We start from the raw sequence: 15,225 nt of genomic DNA, 5'->3' as shown, positions 1-15,225 counted from the left end.
TTTTTTTTTTGAGAGAGAGAGAGAGAGAGAGAGAGAGAGAAAGAGAGAATTTTATTATTTATTTCTTAGTTCTCGGCGGACACAACATCTTTGTTTGTATGTGGTGCTGAGGATCGAACCCGGGCCGCACGCATGCCAGGCGAGCGCGTTACCCCTTGAGCCACATTCCCAGCCCCAATAACTTTCTTTCCTGAAATTTGCTTGGTACTTTTTATTATTGGTTAGCACCAGACAAAAAAGTAAAAGCACTGGTTTGAAAAAAAGGTCAGGTCATCAACAAGTTATTTTTTTTTTTTGCTCTGAGCACTAAACCCAATAGGCACTGACCTATTTCACTTTTTTTTTTTTTTTTTTTTTTTGAGACAGGGTCTTGCTAAATTGCCAAGGCTGTCCTTCGACTTTTGACCCTTCTGCCTCAGCCTCTAAGTTGCTGGGGTAACAGGTATTCACTGTGCTCTGCTAGTCACTCCAATCCTCTGAGGGTCTTATGGTTTCTATTTATAGACATCAAATGATTGTTACATAAGATCAGTGATTCACTTTATAATATTTTCTCCTCTCCCAACCTTTCAGTTTTGTTTCATACGTTTTCTATAACCATTCCAGGTTTATAACATTTCCATTCTTTTCTACAACCACACTTAGCCCAGTTGTTTTCTCTCAACACCAATTTTAAATGGACTCGGTGCTCCTCACAAATTCCTTCTTATGAATTAGCCACTCTGACTAGGTACCGAGTTGATTCTTTAGAAAAGATTTTAAGAAGTGCTCATGTGAGCTAGAGCTCCTGTTTATAATTTTCTCATTATCTCTGTAATTATAAACAACTTGGCTAGATATCTTAGGCCACATATTTTTTTCCTGAGGAACTGGACAGACATGTACATTATCCCAACGGCATTGACTGAAGTTATAGAGAAATCTAAAATGAGCCTAATTTTTTATCCCATAAAGACAATAATTACTTATTCAGCTTAGAAACCAAAATAATCTTTATCCTTTCAGTAGATGATTAACCAGGATGTGGTTATATAAGATATATAAGATACTATCTTATATTGGACATTAGATACTATCTTATATTGGACATTAGGAGGGTTGCTCCTCCTGTTCCATTGCCTAAGTCTTTCCACTGGGGGCACTACTTGTCCTTACACCAAACCCCAATCCCTGTTCTCCACCTCTGTCATCTTTCAATGCTTTTGAGTTCTTCACTGCATTCACTTGTTCATTTTGGTCATATTCATTCTACTCCTTGCCATTTGGGTTTTTGAATTTATAATAGTGAGATCTGGTTTGCAGAGTTTTCTTTTAGTTCTTCAATTTCCTTTTTACCTCATTGTTTATCAGCTCAAAATTTCTAATTATTTTCTTGGACCAACCATATACAGAGATTCTGTCTCTCTTCCTTAGAGATACATTCTCTGCCAGGATGAATACATCAGTTTTTTTAGTAGGCTACAATCACTCTTTTCTTTTTGTTCACCCAGTCCTTTGTGGGGGTGGTTACAATATGTTAGTACACTTACCATGTCATTTCTTTCTGTCCTACTCAAGGTCAGCCTGGGCAATTCCTCTAGACTCAGAGTTCTAATATATCATGGATGAATTAGCTAAACCTTCTCCTTAAAGCTACAATTTTAATTCTCCTCCTATGTCTGCAGAGACAGACACTGCTCACCTTTAGGGTCTGCTAGAGCTAGAGACTCACCTCACCTGAAGTTACACACTTCTCACTGAATGTGTAGTCACATTCAATGACTAAGTGAGATGAGAGTATAAAGGCCAGGCTACCTCAGCTCAGGCAGGACAGTTCTGACGGGCAACTGTCATCCAGAACTCCCTGTCAGGTTGGCCAAGGCTCTGTCAGGCCTGCATCACAATTTGACTTCTCCCTCCACCCACTTTTGCTTCTTTTCCTATCCTACTTTTTGCACATATTGACCCCTAATAAATCTTATTACAGTATCTACTTCCAGAGCGCTTAATATAATATGTGTGTGAGCCACCTCTGCATCTCAGACCACCTCACCCCTGCTAAGAGTTTAGTGTGTGACAATGGCCTCACCACACATTCAGAAGTGTTTTATCCCTGAGCTCTTTCCTTCAACTTAGCCTGCTAAAGCCAGGGCAATATGGAGGGGCTTCTCTATCAGTCCATTCTCTACAAATTAGAGAAAATTAATATTTCCCAGAATTTGGTCAATTTACCATCTTTCCTCAGTTTACCTAAATTGGGGCAGAGGGAACAGAGCCACTTGTGCTGTCAGTCCACCCAGAATTTTTGTCTCTTTCTTTGGCATACTTTCCAAAATTGGAGGCATATGACTCTTCCTCTTTTCTTGTCTACTTCCTAGAAGGGTTTTTTTTTTTTTAAGACTGTTTTTGATTGCATAATTAATTTTGAGGGAAAGGGAAAATCTCAATATAGAAGTTTTCTTGTATTATCTTTTTTTTTTAAGAGAAGAAAAGAGAGAGAGAGAGAGAATTTTTTAAAAAATATTTATTTTTCAGTTTTTGGTGGACACAACATCTTTATTTTATTTCTATGTGGTGCTGAGGATCGAACCCAGCGCCCTGCACATGCCAGGCAAGTGCGTTACCACTTGAGCCACATCCCCAGCCTTTCTTGTATTATCTTTAGAAAAATAATAAACATTTATAGTTATAAATCTTTTACTTTTTCACTACTAAGATTTTATTTGGAAAATAAAAAGGTATTGTTTAGTCAAGAGCTCTAAAGATGTTCATTCCCAGAAATTTATGCTAAAAAAGTAAAATGAGCGAAAGAAAAAGGGTATACATGAAGTGTTCCCCACAGTATGACCTATAAATAGAAAGAAATATTGCAGTCTTCCTAACTCAGCAGAGGGAAGAGCTCAGGAGAGCATGCACTTGGAATCAGTATTATGAAAGCAAGACAATAAAATGGTGGCTGGGTTATAACTCAGTGGTTGAGCTCTCGCCTCACATGCATGAGACATTGGGTTTGATCCTCAGCACCACATTAAAAAAAAACAAAAACAAATAAATAAAACAAAGATTTTTTAAAAATGGGAATAGCGGGGCTGGGGATGTGGCTCAAGCGGTAGCGCGCTTGCCTGGCATGCGTGCGGCCCAGGTTCGATCCTCAGCACCACATACAAACAAAGATGTTGTGCCTGCCGAAAAACTAAAAAATAAATATTAAAAAATTCTCTCTCACTCTCTCTCTCTCAAAAAAAAAAAAAAAAATGGGAATAGCTTTACAAAACAAAGTCTGAAAGCCCTTTGTAGTCTGCTCTCCCTCACATACAACCCACACACTCCAGGCCTCCTGAGTCACTGCCCACTATGGCTCCACCTCCCTAGCATCTTCTGCTCTGGATTTTCTATCAGTTTTCAGCTTCACCTCCCAGCCCACCTCAGGCAGCCTCAGGCACCTCACTAATCTCACTGGCCTAAGACACAGTCAGAAAGCTCACTTCTCTCCCCTTATCACAAACCTGTCAAGGCCAGTGGAGTCTAATTCAGAGGCCTAACATATAATGAGCAGCTGAGAAATATCTGAGGAGTACACAAAATTATAGAGACAAGGAGTAGAAGGAGATAAATTAATTAAGGAGACATGTTAATTCTAGTTTCCTCTGTTCAGGTGAAAAAGGGATGAGTTTCTTTCCTCTCCATATTTCTTATTTTATAAATGACTGAGGAAAAACTTCCCAGTAAACTTAATTTTAAGTTAGTTAAATAAATACATAAATATGTGTATTATATATACTAACAAATAGATGTATATAAGCCAAGGCTGGACAACAAAATTGAAGAAAATAAAAAAATTTTTTAAAAAAGCAGGATTACAGCAATGATTGCTTTAGGTGTCAACTAGGTGTTGTGATATAGTTCCTTTAATTCAGCACATTTTCTACCCATATTGACCATAGTTCAAGTGCCATCTCCATCACCGGTCCAAGCTTGTCTTCTTCAGGTTCTCAATTCATGACTACTCACTACTCAGCACCTATGACACTCTAGGTACTAATTTGCTATGGTACTTCATGGTTTTATTTCAGTCTGTTCCTGGAACAAACCTCTGAGGTAGCTGCCATTATTCCCAGTATAAATAAGGGAAAATAGAAGCTGAGGTTATATGAACTAACAAAGGTCACATCGCACAACCAAGAAATGACATCTAGAATGTGGAACCTTTGCTTGCCCTTTTGGCTTCCCATTCTGGGGCTACTATGGGATTAAAGGAGCTAGAAGTATGAGACATTCAAGGCACTCCTTAAAGCACTGGCCTTGCTGTCATTCCCTCCATGCTGCCACATGCACCAGACATGCAACACATCATACATTCATGCTTCCCATATTTACTGCACAGTGAGCTTTCTGAGGGAAGAAACAGGGAAGTTTCTGTCTCCGAGTGCCGTGAGAAATCCTGTCACACTGAAACCCAAGCCAACTCAGAGTACCTGGGTAGGGCCTTGAGACCCTAAGATAGAGGTCGGGGCAAGGACACCATGAGTCAAGGCCCAGCTCCATCAAACCTGTTGCCAGTGCACCTTCCTCCACTGGGTTCTGAAGCTGCTGCTGGTGGCACAGGGAACGGAAGGTATCCTCTTCCTGCCAGATGATCCTGTGCAGGATGATCCAGGGTAGCACTGAGGAGACATGGGGCTCCTTGGGCTCTTCCTGCACAGCCATGCTGCAGTCGATGACCTGGCAGGGGGCACCAGGGGTATCAGAGTGTGGCCAGTTCTATTCCCCACCCACCTGAAATAAGTCTCCATTGCAGTGCCCACTAGGAGATCTGGGGCATGAGGCCTGCCCATCCTCACAACTTTGGTGTGAGAACACTGACCTAGTAGCACCCCAGTAACGCATCAAAGTCTCAGAGTACCCAGTAATCAAGTCACAGCATTCTTCCTCATGCCATGTGCAATTACTGAATGTGGCATGATGAGCTAATGGCCTGGGGGAAGAGACCTATGGATAAGCTACCTGAATGCTAATGAGAGCAAATGCAGCAACAGGGAGTTGCAAAGGAGGGGTAGGGCAGACAGAGGTGAGCCCTTTAAAGGAAGTTTCCAGGTGAATGGCTATGCCCAATACCTAGAGAGGGCAGGCATATAGATGGGGCCCTAGGGGTAGCCAGAATGGCTGCTGCCAAGGAAATAGAAGAGGGGAGAGAGAGACAGTATCAACGCATCCTGAGCAGCACTCCACCCAGAGGGAAATATGAAGGGTTTTAAGCATGGGAGAAACACATTCATATTTCAGTTTTGAAATATGAATTTCAGGCCTCTGTGGTAGGATGGTAGTTGGGCTGGAAGGGTAGAAAGACAAGAAGCACCATAGGGTTGTCACAGTTCATGTAAGAAGTGACAGTGCCTAGGCTATGACAGAACAAGGAAGATGAAGGGAGAAACAAAAGAAAGAGATGCAAAGGATGTGGGGTTGGCAGGACTTGCAGATGGCCTGAGTGGAAGTTAAGGAGAGAGCTGAGGATGGTTCAGAGGAAGGTTCTCTGCCTGGATGATATGGGGTGCTGTGGTTACCTTTTAGGTAGAAGCGCCACAGCAACATGGGTGGTAGAGAGTCCTGACAGGAAGTCAAGAGACTTAGACTTCTGCCTCTGGCTCACTGCAAGCAGACTAGGCCCTGTTCTGAGCCTGTTTTCTCCTCTCTAGGACTGGTGGTCTGGGAGAATCCCATCCTGCCAAATACTACATTGACTCTAATTCCCAGACCCAGGGAGATTTGCACACAATCTCAGATCCCCAAATTGTCTGCCAGTGAGGGCAATTCATCCTCTTTGAGGTCCCTAGTTCACAGTGAAGGAGGCATCAAATTGACACACTTGCTGAGCCAGGGAAGAGAATGAAGGAAATAGGGGTTACCTGAATGAGGTTATTGGTGAGCCGGACAAGGCCAGTGGCGGAGGACGATTCCTTCAGGATGTTGCCACTGCTGTCGGCAGAGAGTGTCTGCTCAATGCCCAGTAGCAGCTGGGTCACTGTGGCTACCCACTCCTCCTTGGCTGCAGCCTCACTTGAATTCACCATCTGTTGGACAGCTTCGTTCAGAGCCACATCAGAGCATTCAAAACACTGCTGGTGATCCTTCAGCCGGAGCAAGGAGTCCTGAGCACAGGGAAAAGGGAGATGAAAGGTGCACTGTAAGCTCAGCACATCTTGGTCTCAAACCTGAGACCGGAAGAGCTGAGATGAAGAGATGAGGGACAGTACAAAAGAGAAAAAGGTCCCCAGTGCCTACACAGGTCTACACAGCCTTCAGGCATCTAAGAGGGAAGACAGTGACCTATGTGCAATGCCAGTATAATTGTCACAAGCCAGGGGACTTTCAAAAAGGCACTTTGCCTCTCTGACTCATTTTTCCCATTTATAAAAGAGGGATACTAGAAATGAGACCACACAGTTGGCAACTGGTCAACATGAAACTGAGGGACTCAAACAGCTCCATCAGCTTTCCCCTAAGGCATCATGTCCCTTTAGTGCCAGAGCTCTGGAGGGGACTCAGCAGAAGAGGGGTGGGCTGCTGGAGAGGAACTGTTTCAGCAGAGGAGGACCTGAGCTAAAGCCATAGCAGGGACAACTGGTCAGACAGTGCTGAAGTCATTGTTCTATGAGGCCCCTCGTCCCCAATGCCAGGCAGGGCCAAGGTGCTGAGTCCTTCTCAGCCTCAGCCCTGCATCACCCCCTTGGAGGTACCACGAGTATTCAGTGAATGCGTTTATGTGCCCATGAAAGAGCTCTCAGGACACCACACAGAAATGTTATTTCTATTTTAAAAATCTCTCTGGGAGCCATCACTTTTTGCAAAGCTCCCCCCTGCCCAGGGCCCTAGAATACAACCTATTTAAACTCCTGGGAATTTTAGGTTCTTTTATCACTGGCTGGTACACGGGGAAATATAGTCTGTCTGTGAATTCACAGATCTGGCGGACTACTTGTTGGACCAGCAGGAAGCGTTTGTACCTGGTGCCCCATTGGGATCTGACATCCCCAGCCCAGGCCCAGCAGTAGCTCCTTCCTGCCTTGACATGGGTAGCCACCATTCTCTGAAGTGTCATTGCCAGGAGCAGAAATACCCAAACTGCATTTGAAATGTGCTGCAATGTTTGAACAAACATCAAAACCTCCCAAACTTAGCCCTAACTGCTAGGAAAATGGAGTCTGTGTTTCTTTAGAGAAAACTGGCTGAGCCAGAGGCCACTGAGGCAAGAAGCACCTATGAAGTAGCTATGGGGTCTAAAACCAGAGTTGACTCCTCCTGGTCAAATCACTGAGCATAAAAGGGCAGATAAAGACTCTGGCCTTAAACTGTAGTCAGATTGTGGTGAAAGTTAGGGACAAGACAAAAATCCATTAGGAGTGCCTTAACATGATACAATCCCCAGGGCTCAAGGCAAGAAAGAATTTAAGTGTCAACAAATGTGGAACACAAACTATTATTGACTGTGAGCAAAACAACTGTCTATCCAAATAAAATGAGTAAAAAAACAATCAGAAATAATGGTAATTCAGTAATCAGTTGGATTAAAAAAAAACAGGCAAAAATTAGTATGGTTCCTATAAACCAGCAATGTACAGTTAGGAAGTATAATACCCAAGAAAAAGATACTTCTCAAAATAGCAACCAAAAATACTAAGATCTAGCAATCGACTCATCAAGAAAAAAATTATACTGAGGGATGTAAAAGCAGCTTGCCTAAATTGGGAGACAACCCTCCCACCCTTATGGCCAAGGGTTCTAAATTCAACTCCCAACTCCAGAGAAATCAAAGGAAGTAAGTAAACTTACAAAACAAAAGATGAACATTGCTAGAAGAAAACAAGGACAAATAAATTTTTTTATCTCTGGTGGTATATCCCTTGCCTGCCTCCCCTCTAGAACATGGGCTCCCTCAAAACTGCCTGCCTCTTGTCCAGTGCCAGGCACCCTGTAGGTAGGAAATCAAGCCATGTGTGTTAAACAAGTAGATAAGTATTTTTTTCTCCCCAGTCTGGAAAAGCCTGTTTAAGCAAAATGAACAAAAAACACAATTAACAAAATCACAAACATTTGAGAACATTGAAAGATCTGACCACATAAAAATCCAAAACTTTTATATGTAGAAACAAACAAAAAACAATAAAAATCACAATTTACAAGCAAACAACATACTAGCAAAAATATTTGCAAGATATGATAGAAAAAAATTAATATCAGATTAGGTAGATAAGCACTCTAGGGTTGGGAGTGTAGCTCAGTGATAGAGCCCTTGCATAGCATGCGGGTTTAATCCTAATACTGCAAAAAAACAAACAAAATGCCTGTTGAGCTAGTTTATGTACTGTTCGGGTGTTTTGTTTTGTTTTTGTTCTTCCTGCCTACTTTATGTACTTATCTTATTCTATAGGGCCTCATTCCTAACTACTGTTAGCATCCAATTTAGAGGACAGATATGCAATCCATATATTTTTCATTCCATATTTTCTTCAAAAGATTCCCTCTACATTGAAATTGCTTAGATAACATTCTTCAATTATTTGTAAAAGTTAGTTGATAATGGTCTTTGTCTTATGAATAACTGAAATTTAAAACAAAACAAAACAAAACAAAAACTAACCAAACAAAAAAGCACTCCCATCAGAAAAAAAAAAAAAAAACACTCTCTCAATATGAAATAGCAATGATCCGCAATCACTTATTCACAAAATTCAGGAGCTTCTATAGCATGTGGCACAGTCCTAAGGTATAGTCCTTAACACTATTTAGTGTCCATTCAAACAGTGACTCACCCATCCACATCAATTCTTCCTAAAGAATGTGGAGCTTCCTACCACATTCAGTAGGTGATTACAATGACCACAAGAGTAAGACATCCAAACAGTGGGGACATCCGACAGGGACACAGACAGAGCTGGCCTCTTCCCCCCACAGTCATCCTGGGGTAACACTCCTCTGTCCCTCCCACACACTGCCATGCTGGGCCACCTAATAGCCTGCTATGATAACTTAGGTCAGATACATCTCATTTCCTAATCTCAGCTTGGTTCTGCCTGACCTCCTCAGCCAGGATCTACAGTCTTCCTCCCCATTCCCTGTTCTCCCTCCCTAAGCCGACTCTTTCCTCCTTTTTCACCAGGGCTTTGCTGCCTGATTTTTGCCCATAGTTGCACCTCTTAATTCCTTCCTAGTTCAAGAAAGTTAATGACTGAAATGCCACATGTAATCTGAACAAAAAGCTGGCAAGACTGTTGTCTCTCTTTCCAAATTAAGAGGTAAGAATCCAATAATATAATATACACAATGTGATTAGTGGTACAAACCATAAGGCCCAGGATTCCAGACCAGTCAATGCCACCAAATGCATTACTATTGTCCATGTTTGTCCCTCTGTCCAATTAGGCATAGAGCTTGGTGGCAGTGATGACACAGGCACCTCCATGGTACCTGCTATGTGCCGGGCCCTGTTCTAACACACATTAGCTTGCATAATCCTCATGGCAGGCCTGAGGTAAGAAAACTTGCCACCTCCATCCTAGTAATGAGGAATCGAGGCTCAGAGAGTTGAAAAATTAACTCTCCAAGGCAACCGCTGGCTCCCTGGCAGGTTCCAAAATGATTTTCTTCCTAAGAACAGAGGTACGAAGGGAGCTACCAGAGGGCATGTGCAGCTTCAAACATGCCCTGTTTGCTGTTCTTTTTCTTCAACTATGCAGTTATACACAGATCTTTATTTTATCTTGATTCTTTACACTGTACAGGTATTTTATCAATTTTATATCTATTCAACAGTTAAAGAGCACAAAAGCAAAGATGAATGAATAAACAGGTGGATGGATGGATGACATTCTGACATTCCTTTCTTCCTCTGCCATACAAAAGTTCAGAGTCTCTAAATGGCAATCAACAAGAATACAGGCAACAATAAATATTGATGAGGATATGAGGAGAAAGGTAAACTCATACATTGCAAATTGGTATAACCACTGTGGAAAGCAGTATAAGATTCCTCAGAAAACTGGTAATGGAACCACCATTTGACACAACTATCCCCCTCCTCGGTTTATACCCAAAGGACTTAAAATCAGAATACTGAAGTAATGAAGTCATATCAATGTTTATAGAAGCTCAATTTACAATAGCTAAACTATGGAACCAAACTAGGTGTCCTTCAACAGATAAATGGATAAAGAAAATGTTATATATATATGTGTGTGTGTGTGTGTGTATGTAAATATATATATATATATTATTTTTTTTCAATGGAATATTACTCAGCTTTAAAAGAGAATGAAATAATGGCATTTGTCAGTAATGGATGGAGTTGGAGAGTATCATGCTGAGCAAAATAAGCCAATCCCAAAAAAATAAAGGCCAAATGTTTTCTCTAATATGCAGATGCTAATTCACAATAAGGTAGGGGGCACTAGAGAAGAATAGAGTTACCTTAGATTAGGTAGAGGGAAGTGAAGGGAGGGAAGGAAGGGGACATAGGGATAGAAAGGATACAACAAAACAGACATTATTACTTTATGTATATATGTGACTGCATGACCAATGTGATTCTACAACATGTACATTCAGAAAAATGAGAAATTATGTCCCATCTATGTATGATATATCAATGTAAATAAATGCATTAAACGGCTATGTATAACTAATTAAAACAAATAAAAAAAGTTAAATTAAAAACAAAAGTTTTTGAGCCACAAAGAACTCTAGAACCTGCATTCCTAGATTCTAATATTCCCCCAGTTTTGAACATCTTCTGACTAACATTTTCATAGAGCCAGATTTAATAGTTTGGACTCCCACTTTTCTAAGTATGTGTTCTCAAGGGCTTCTTCAGAGCCTCCAGAGAATACACACATGCACAAGCAAAGGTGAGAAATACAGACAGGGAGCACAAACCTGTAGCAGAAGCAACTGGGCTGGCCTCTCAGGAATAGAAGTCATAAATTCTAGATGTTTGGCCCGGTCAAACCCACTGGTGCACAAAGTGGGGCGGAGCAGATGCACAACAGCTTTGTAGTCACCAGCCTCATAAAGCCGCTGAATTTCCTCCAGAGACTGGCACCGTTCTAGTGACTTCAGGTTCTTATCAATCTGAAAAAGGTCCAAAGATGTTGTCTGATGGTAAACCCTTCACACCCTCCCAGAATCTTGTCAGTGTTTCCATTTATCCCATCCAGATGAGGATAAATTAGATGTTGTCCCCTACCCTCAACTCAAGCCAAAAAATAATGAGTGTTCACATAAATATATGTGCTTTTTAAAGTATTTATATCAAGGTCAAGTCATTTAGTTCTTTAATAAAAAAATATACCCAAACCCTAAAACCATCACAGAAGCAGAGGGGTTCCAGAACAGCATCTACCATAATAGTCAAGACAGCCTTATGGGCTGGCACAATGGTAAATGCCTGTAATTCCAACAGCTTGGGAGGCTGAGGGAGGAGGATCGTGACTTCAAAGCCTCAGCAACTTAGTGAGGCCCTAAGCAATTCAGCAAGATCCTGTCTCTAAATAAATTATTAAAAAGGGTCTGGGAATGTGGCTCAGTGGTTAAATGTCTTGGGTTCAATCTCCAATACAAAAAAAAAAAAAAAAAGACAACCTTGTGGTCACAGTTCAGCAAACCAGATTTTCAGAACTACAGTGTCAGGCTGCCAGACCTAGAGAGATTAGGCACTCATAACTAACCCATAGAACCATTTCCTTATACGGCCTGATGCAGTTTCAGCACACAGGAATAAGGGCACTGTCATAGTTCTCCAGAGCCTGTTCCATGTCTCCCTAGTTAGAAGGAAAACCAAATCAAGAAACAGGGGCAAAAGTCAGGGAACTGGACTTGCCCTGAAAACAACCTTGAAGAGTCTACAGGCTACTTTCAGACAAGGTGGACATTACAGATGTGGAAATGCAATAGGACTAAGGTTGCACAAAAAAAATAGTGCCATTTAAGTGGAGTCTATCTAGCATGTGTGCTAGGCACCACTATTCCACCCTCATGGGCATATCAACAATTGTCTTCATCAGCTGACATTTCCCTCTAGCTCTGCTAGAATTGCCACCACACACAGTCAGGGGAACTGAACATAATTTAACTAAATTATGCTAGCAGAAACTTCCATATCTGCCACTGGGCAAGCCAGAACTACCTCTCCTAGGCCTCTCCTGCCCTCTCTTCAAGAGACCTGCTTAGCATGCAGGAGGTTCTCTTCTTCTTCAGGGACAGGTCAGGTCTGATCTAACTCGGTCAACTCAGAATAAATCTTTTGACTAAGAAAACACTATTAAAAACTCTTACTCACCTCCTCCAGGGAAACGATGGAGTCATTGTGGAGGTTGGGCAGCCGGATAACAATGTCCCTTTGCTCAGCCCCTGCCTCTGCTTGGGTGGCAATGGAACTCTGGAGCATTTCTGTGCAGATGTCATAGTTCTCCAGAGCCTGCTCCATGTCTCCCTAGTTAGAAGGAAAACCAAATCAAGAAACAGGGGCAAGGGTCAGGGAACTGTCATGATGTGCCAGGTTCTTCACATTCCTGATCTCAATGGACAATGGTGCCCTCAGAGCAGAGTTTTAATCCAATTATAGCTCTACTCCCCTAAAAGGGTCTGTCACACAGCTGGGGTTCAACAAATATTTGCTAAATGCTTGAAAAAAAGAATGATCCATACCATAATTCTAAGAGGAGAAGTATCATTAACCCTTCATTATAAGTGAATAATACTTAGGCAAGGCTAGGTATGTGGCAGAGCCAGGATTAGAACCTAGGCCTGCCCTAATTCTAGAAGTGACATTCTTCATATTAAACAATGATACTTCCCTCAAACTGAACTGCTGCTGCTGCAACCTTAGTAATCTATGGCTTATTCTACCACAGTGCACATGTACCACCCAGCACTGGGTACTAGGTAACAGCCAATCCACCCTGGCCTTCCCAGAACTCTCACAAAATAGGTAGAGAGTTCCCTTCTAGAAAATACTGCTTCTATTCATGTACTTGCTAAAGCTTTGTCAGGAAAACATAAAGATCAACCAAGGCAATCTTGAGTAGGGCTCAATGAGGCACAGGAAAAAATAATAATAATAAAAATGAGGCACAGTAGATCCCTTGTAGAGTTCTGTGGATATGCTGAGGTATTTTACAAACTGGTGGCCATGCTTGGATTTCTGACAAGCTTAAAATTCCCAACCATTCCCATTTCTTCATGTCAAGCCCAGTGCCTAGATACATACATGCATGCACTTACATAGCAGCTGATTAGAGAACCAACCTGCAGTGCCAAGAAACGAGCCTTCAGCCAATAAACACGGACCACAAACTCTAGCCAGCCATCCTCAAACAAGTCACGCTGGGATGAGGCAAATGACAACTGCAGGAGGTCACCCAGGCAGTGGGTTCCTGGGAAGTCAGGCCCAAATCTGCCATTCACCATACCAGCAGGGCAGTTACGAGGAGACACTGAAAATCATCAGGCCAGAAAGTCACATTCATATGCAGGATCCAAATGCCCTTCTGCTCCCAGAGGTCACCCTCAGCCTTTACCACATCTGCTCTTAGTCTTTTTGGGTACTCTAAGCCCCTCTGCATTCTACAGGTGGAAATTTGTTATTTATTTATGTATTTCTGTGGTACTGGAGACTGAACCCTGGGCCTCACACATTCTAATCAAGTGCTCTACTACTGAGCTATATCTCCATCCCATAATTTTTTAATTTTGAGAAAGAATCTTGCTAAGTTGTCCAGGCTGGCCTCAAACTTGTAAGCCTCCTGCCTCATCCTGTAAAGTAGCTGGAATTGTATACATGCTCCATTGTGCCCAGTTTAAGTGGTAGTTTAAAAGTCAGAATAATCCATATCACCTGGGAAATTCACTGGGGAAACATAGAGCATTGAGCAGTCACTCCAAAACTGAGATCCTGCTTCCTTTAGTCCCGAAGAATACCTAAGGCAGGCAGATGGCTCCCTCTGAAGGCTGAGCTGCTGCTAACTACTCCTTGAAGTCAGGGAGATTTCTCTGGGATTTTGGAACTTGTGTGCGACCTTAATGAGCCACCCAGAAAATGTGCCCACTGTGAATATAAGTATGAATTCCATGACTCAGCCTCTCCATTTCAGCTTCCTCCAGCCTGCTGAGAGTTCAGAAAATCACCCCACCACAGAACATAGATGTCTCCTACCTGCAGAGCTTCTGCCTTTGGTCAACAGCCACTGGTCCAATTGGAGCTCCATGCAAGAAAGAGACATAAGCATCATATCCTGCAGGAAAGGCACAGGAAAGGCAGGAACAAAGTCTCAAAATTCACCTAAGTATGGGGAGTAGGGAGGAAACTAAACTAAAATTTACTTTTTGGGTAAAAAAAATAATTCTTCTACCTACTTTCCATTTCCTAAATGTTAATCAGTGGCTACTTGCTAGGACATAAAAAAGGCACATGGATCTACACTGAGATAAGACTTGGGAAGGACAAAAGACTGCCATCAGAGTCCTGAAGGACCATCCTGAAGAAGAGGATGTCATTCACCTGCTATATGCCAGGCCAGACACTGTATCCACTGAAGCCTTTAAAGTTCCTTGGGAGGTCAATCCATCATTTCCAGAGCACTCAGGGAAGCTGAAACTCAGTGATATTGAGGTACCTGCCAGTACGCACTGTTAGAAATTAACTTGGTTTGCCTGGAGATCAAAGCCTTGACTCTTGGTGCTCCACACTATTCCTAGCAGAAAGCCTGATGCACAAAAGCTACCAGAAGGGAGTCCCTGAGGTATTGCAGTGGGGTTTGCCCAGCAAGGGAGTGATGACCCACATGTTCCTCCAACTTGACCCGCAGCCAGAAAGATCACATGGGCAGGCCCTAATAGCTCCCCATGCTCCCACCTTGATACTTGCATAACACCTCCAATGGGAGGAGGCCTGAGTATCCGCTCCCTTGAGCTCTGGGAGGCAACTAATGGAGGAGCCTGGGGTACAGAGTGCAGTTAGTAGACAAGGCTGAAAAAGACTCCATACAACTGCTGGAGGCTCCACCACCACTTCCCTAAGCTACCTACTTAGCCTCTGTACTTCTGTACTTCTGTTTTCCTACAAGTTAAAAAAAATTAGTGAGTCCCTCACACCTGGAACAGTCAAATGCTTTGTGTTCAAGGTCCTCAAGCTTCACCCAGCTAACTTGCTTATCTCAGAAAATGACACTAGAAGCCCTTGCTATGACTCACATTCTC

The 15,225-nt window shown here is 42.4% G+C and overlaps 1 protein-coding gene across 3 annotated transcripts in view; it reads right to left on the bottom strand.

The window, feature by feature from the left end:
* The window catches only part of Cabin1 (calcineurin binding protein 1), a 140,252-nt gene that overhangs the window by 91,593 nt on the left and 33,434 nt on the right, over positions 1–15,225 (bottom strand). For all 3 annotated transcript variants that reach the window (XM_076866211.1, XM_076866293.1, XM_076866339.1), the window contains 6 exons: positions 14,183–14,261; positions 13,276–13,463; positions 12,308–12,460; positions 10,906–11,100; positions 5,883–6,125; positions 4,530–4,701 (listed from right to left, as the gene is read on the bottom strand). In XM_076866211.1, the coding sequence (XP_076722326.1) occupies positions 4,530–4,701; positions 5,883–6,125; positions 10,906–11,100; positions 12,308–12,460; positions 13,276–13,463; positions 14,183–14,261 (1,030 nt within the window). The remainder of the gene's footprint in view (positions 1–4,529; positions 4,702–5,882; positions 6,126–10,905; positions 11,101–12,307; positions 12,461–13,275; positions 13,464–14,182; positions 14,262–15,225) is intronic.

Source organism: Callospermophilus lateralis, chromosome 1, assembly GCF_048772815.1.
Source record: "Callospermophilus lateralis isolate mCalLat2 chromosome 1, mCalLat2.hap1, whole genome shotgun sequence".
Lineage (NCBI taxonomy): Eukaryota > Metazoa > Chordata > Mammalia > Rodentia > Sciuridae > Callospermophilus > Callospermophilus lateralis.
Note: the sequence above shows the minus strand (reverse complement) of the source record. Positions and strands in the feature narration are given on the sequence as shown.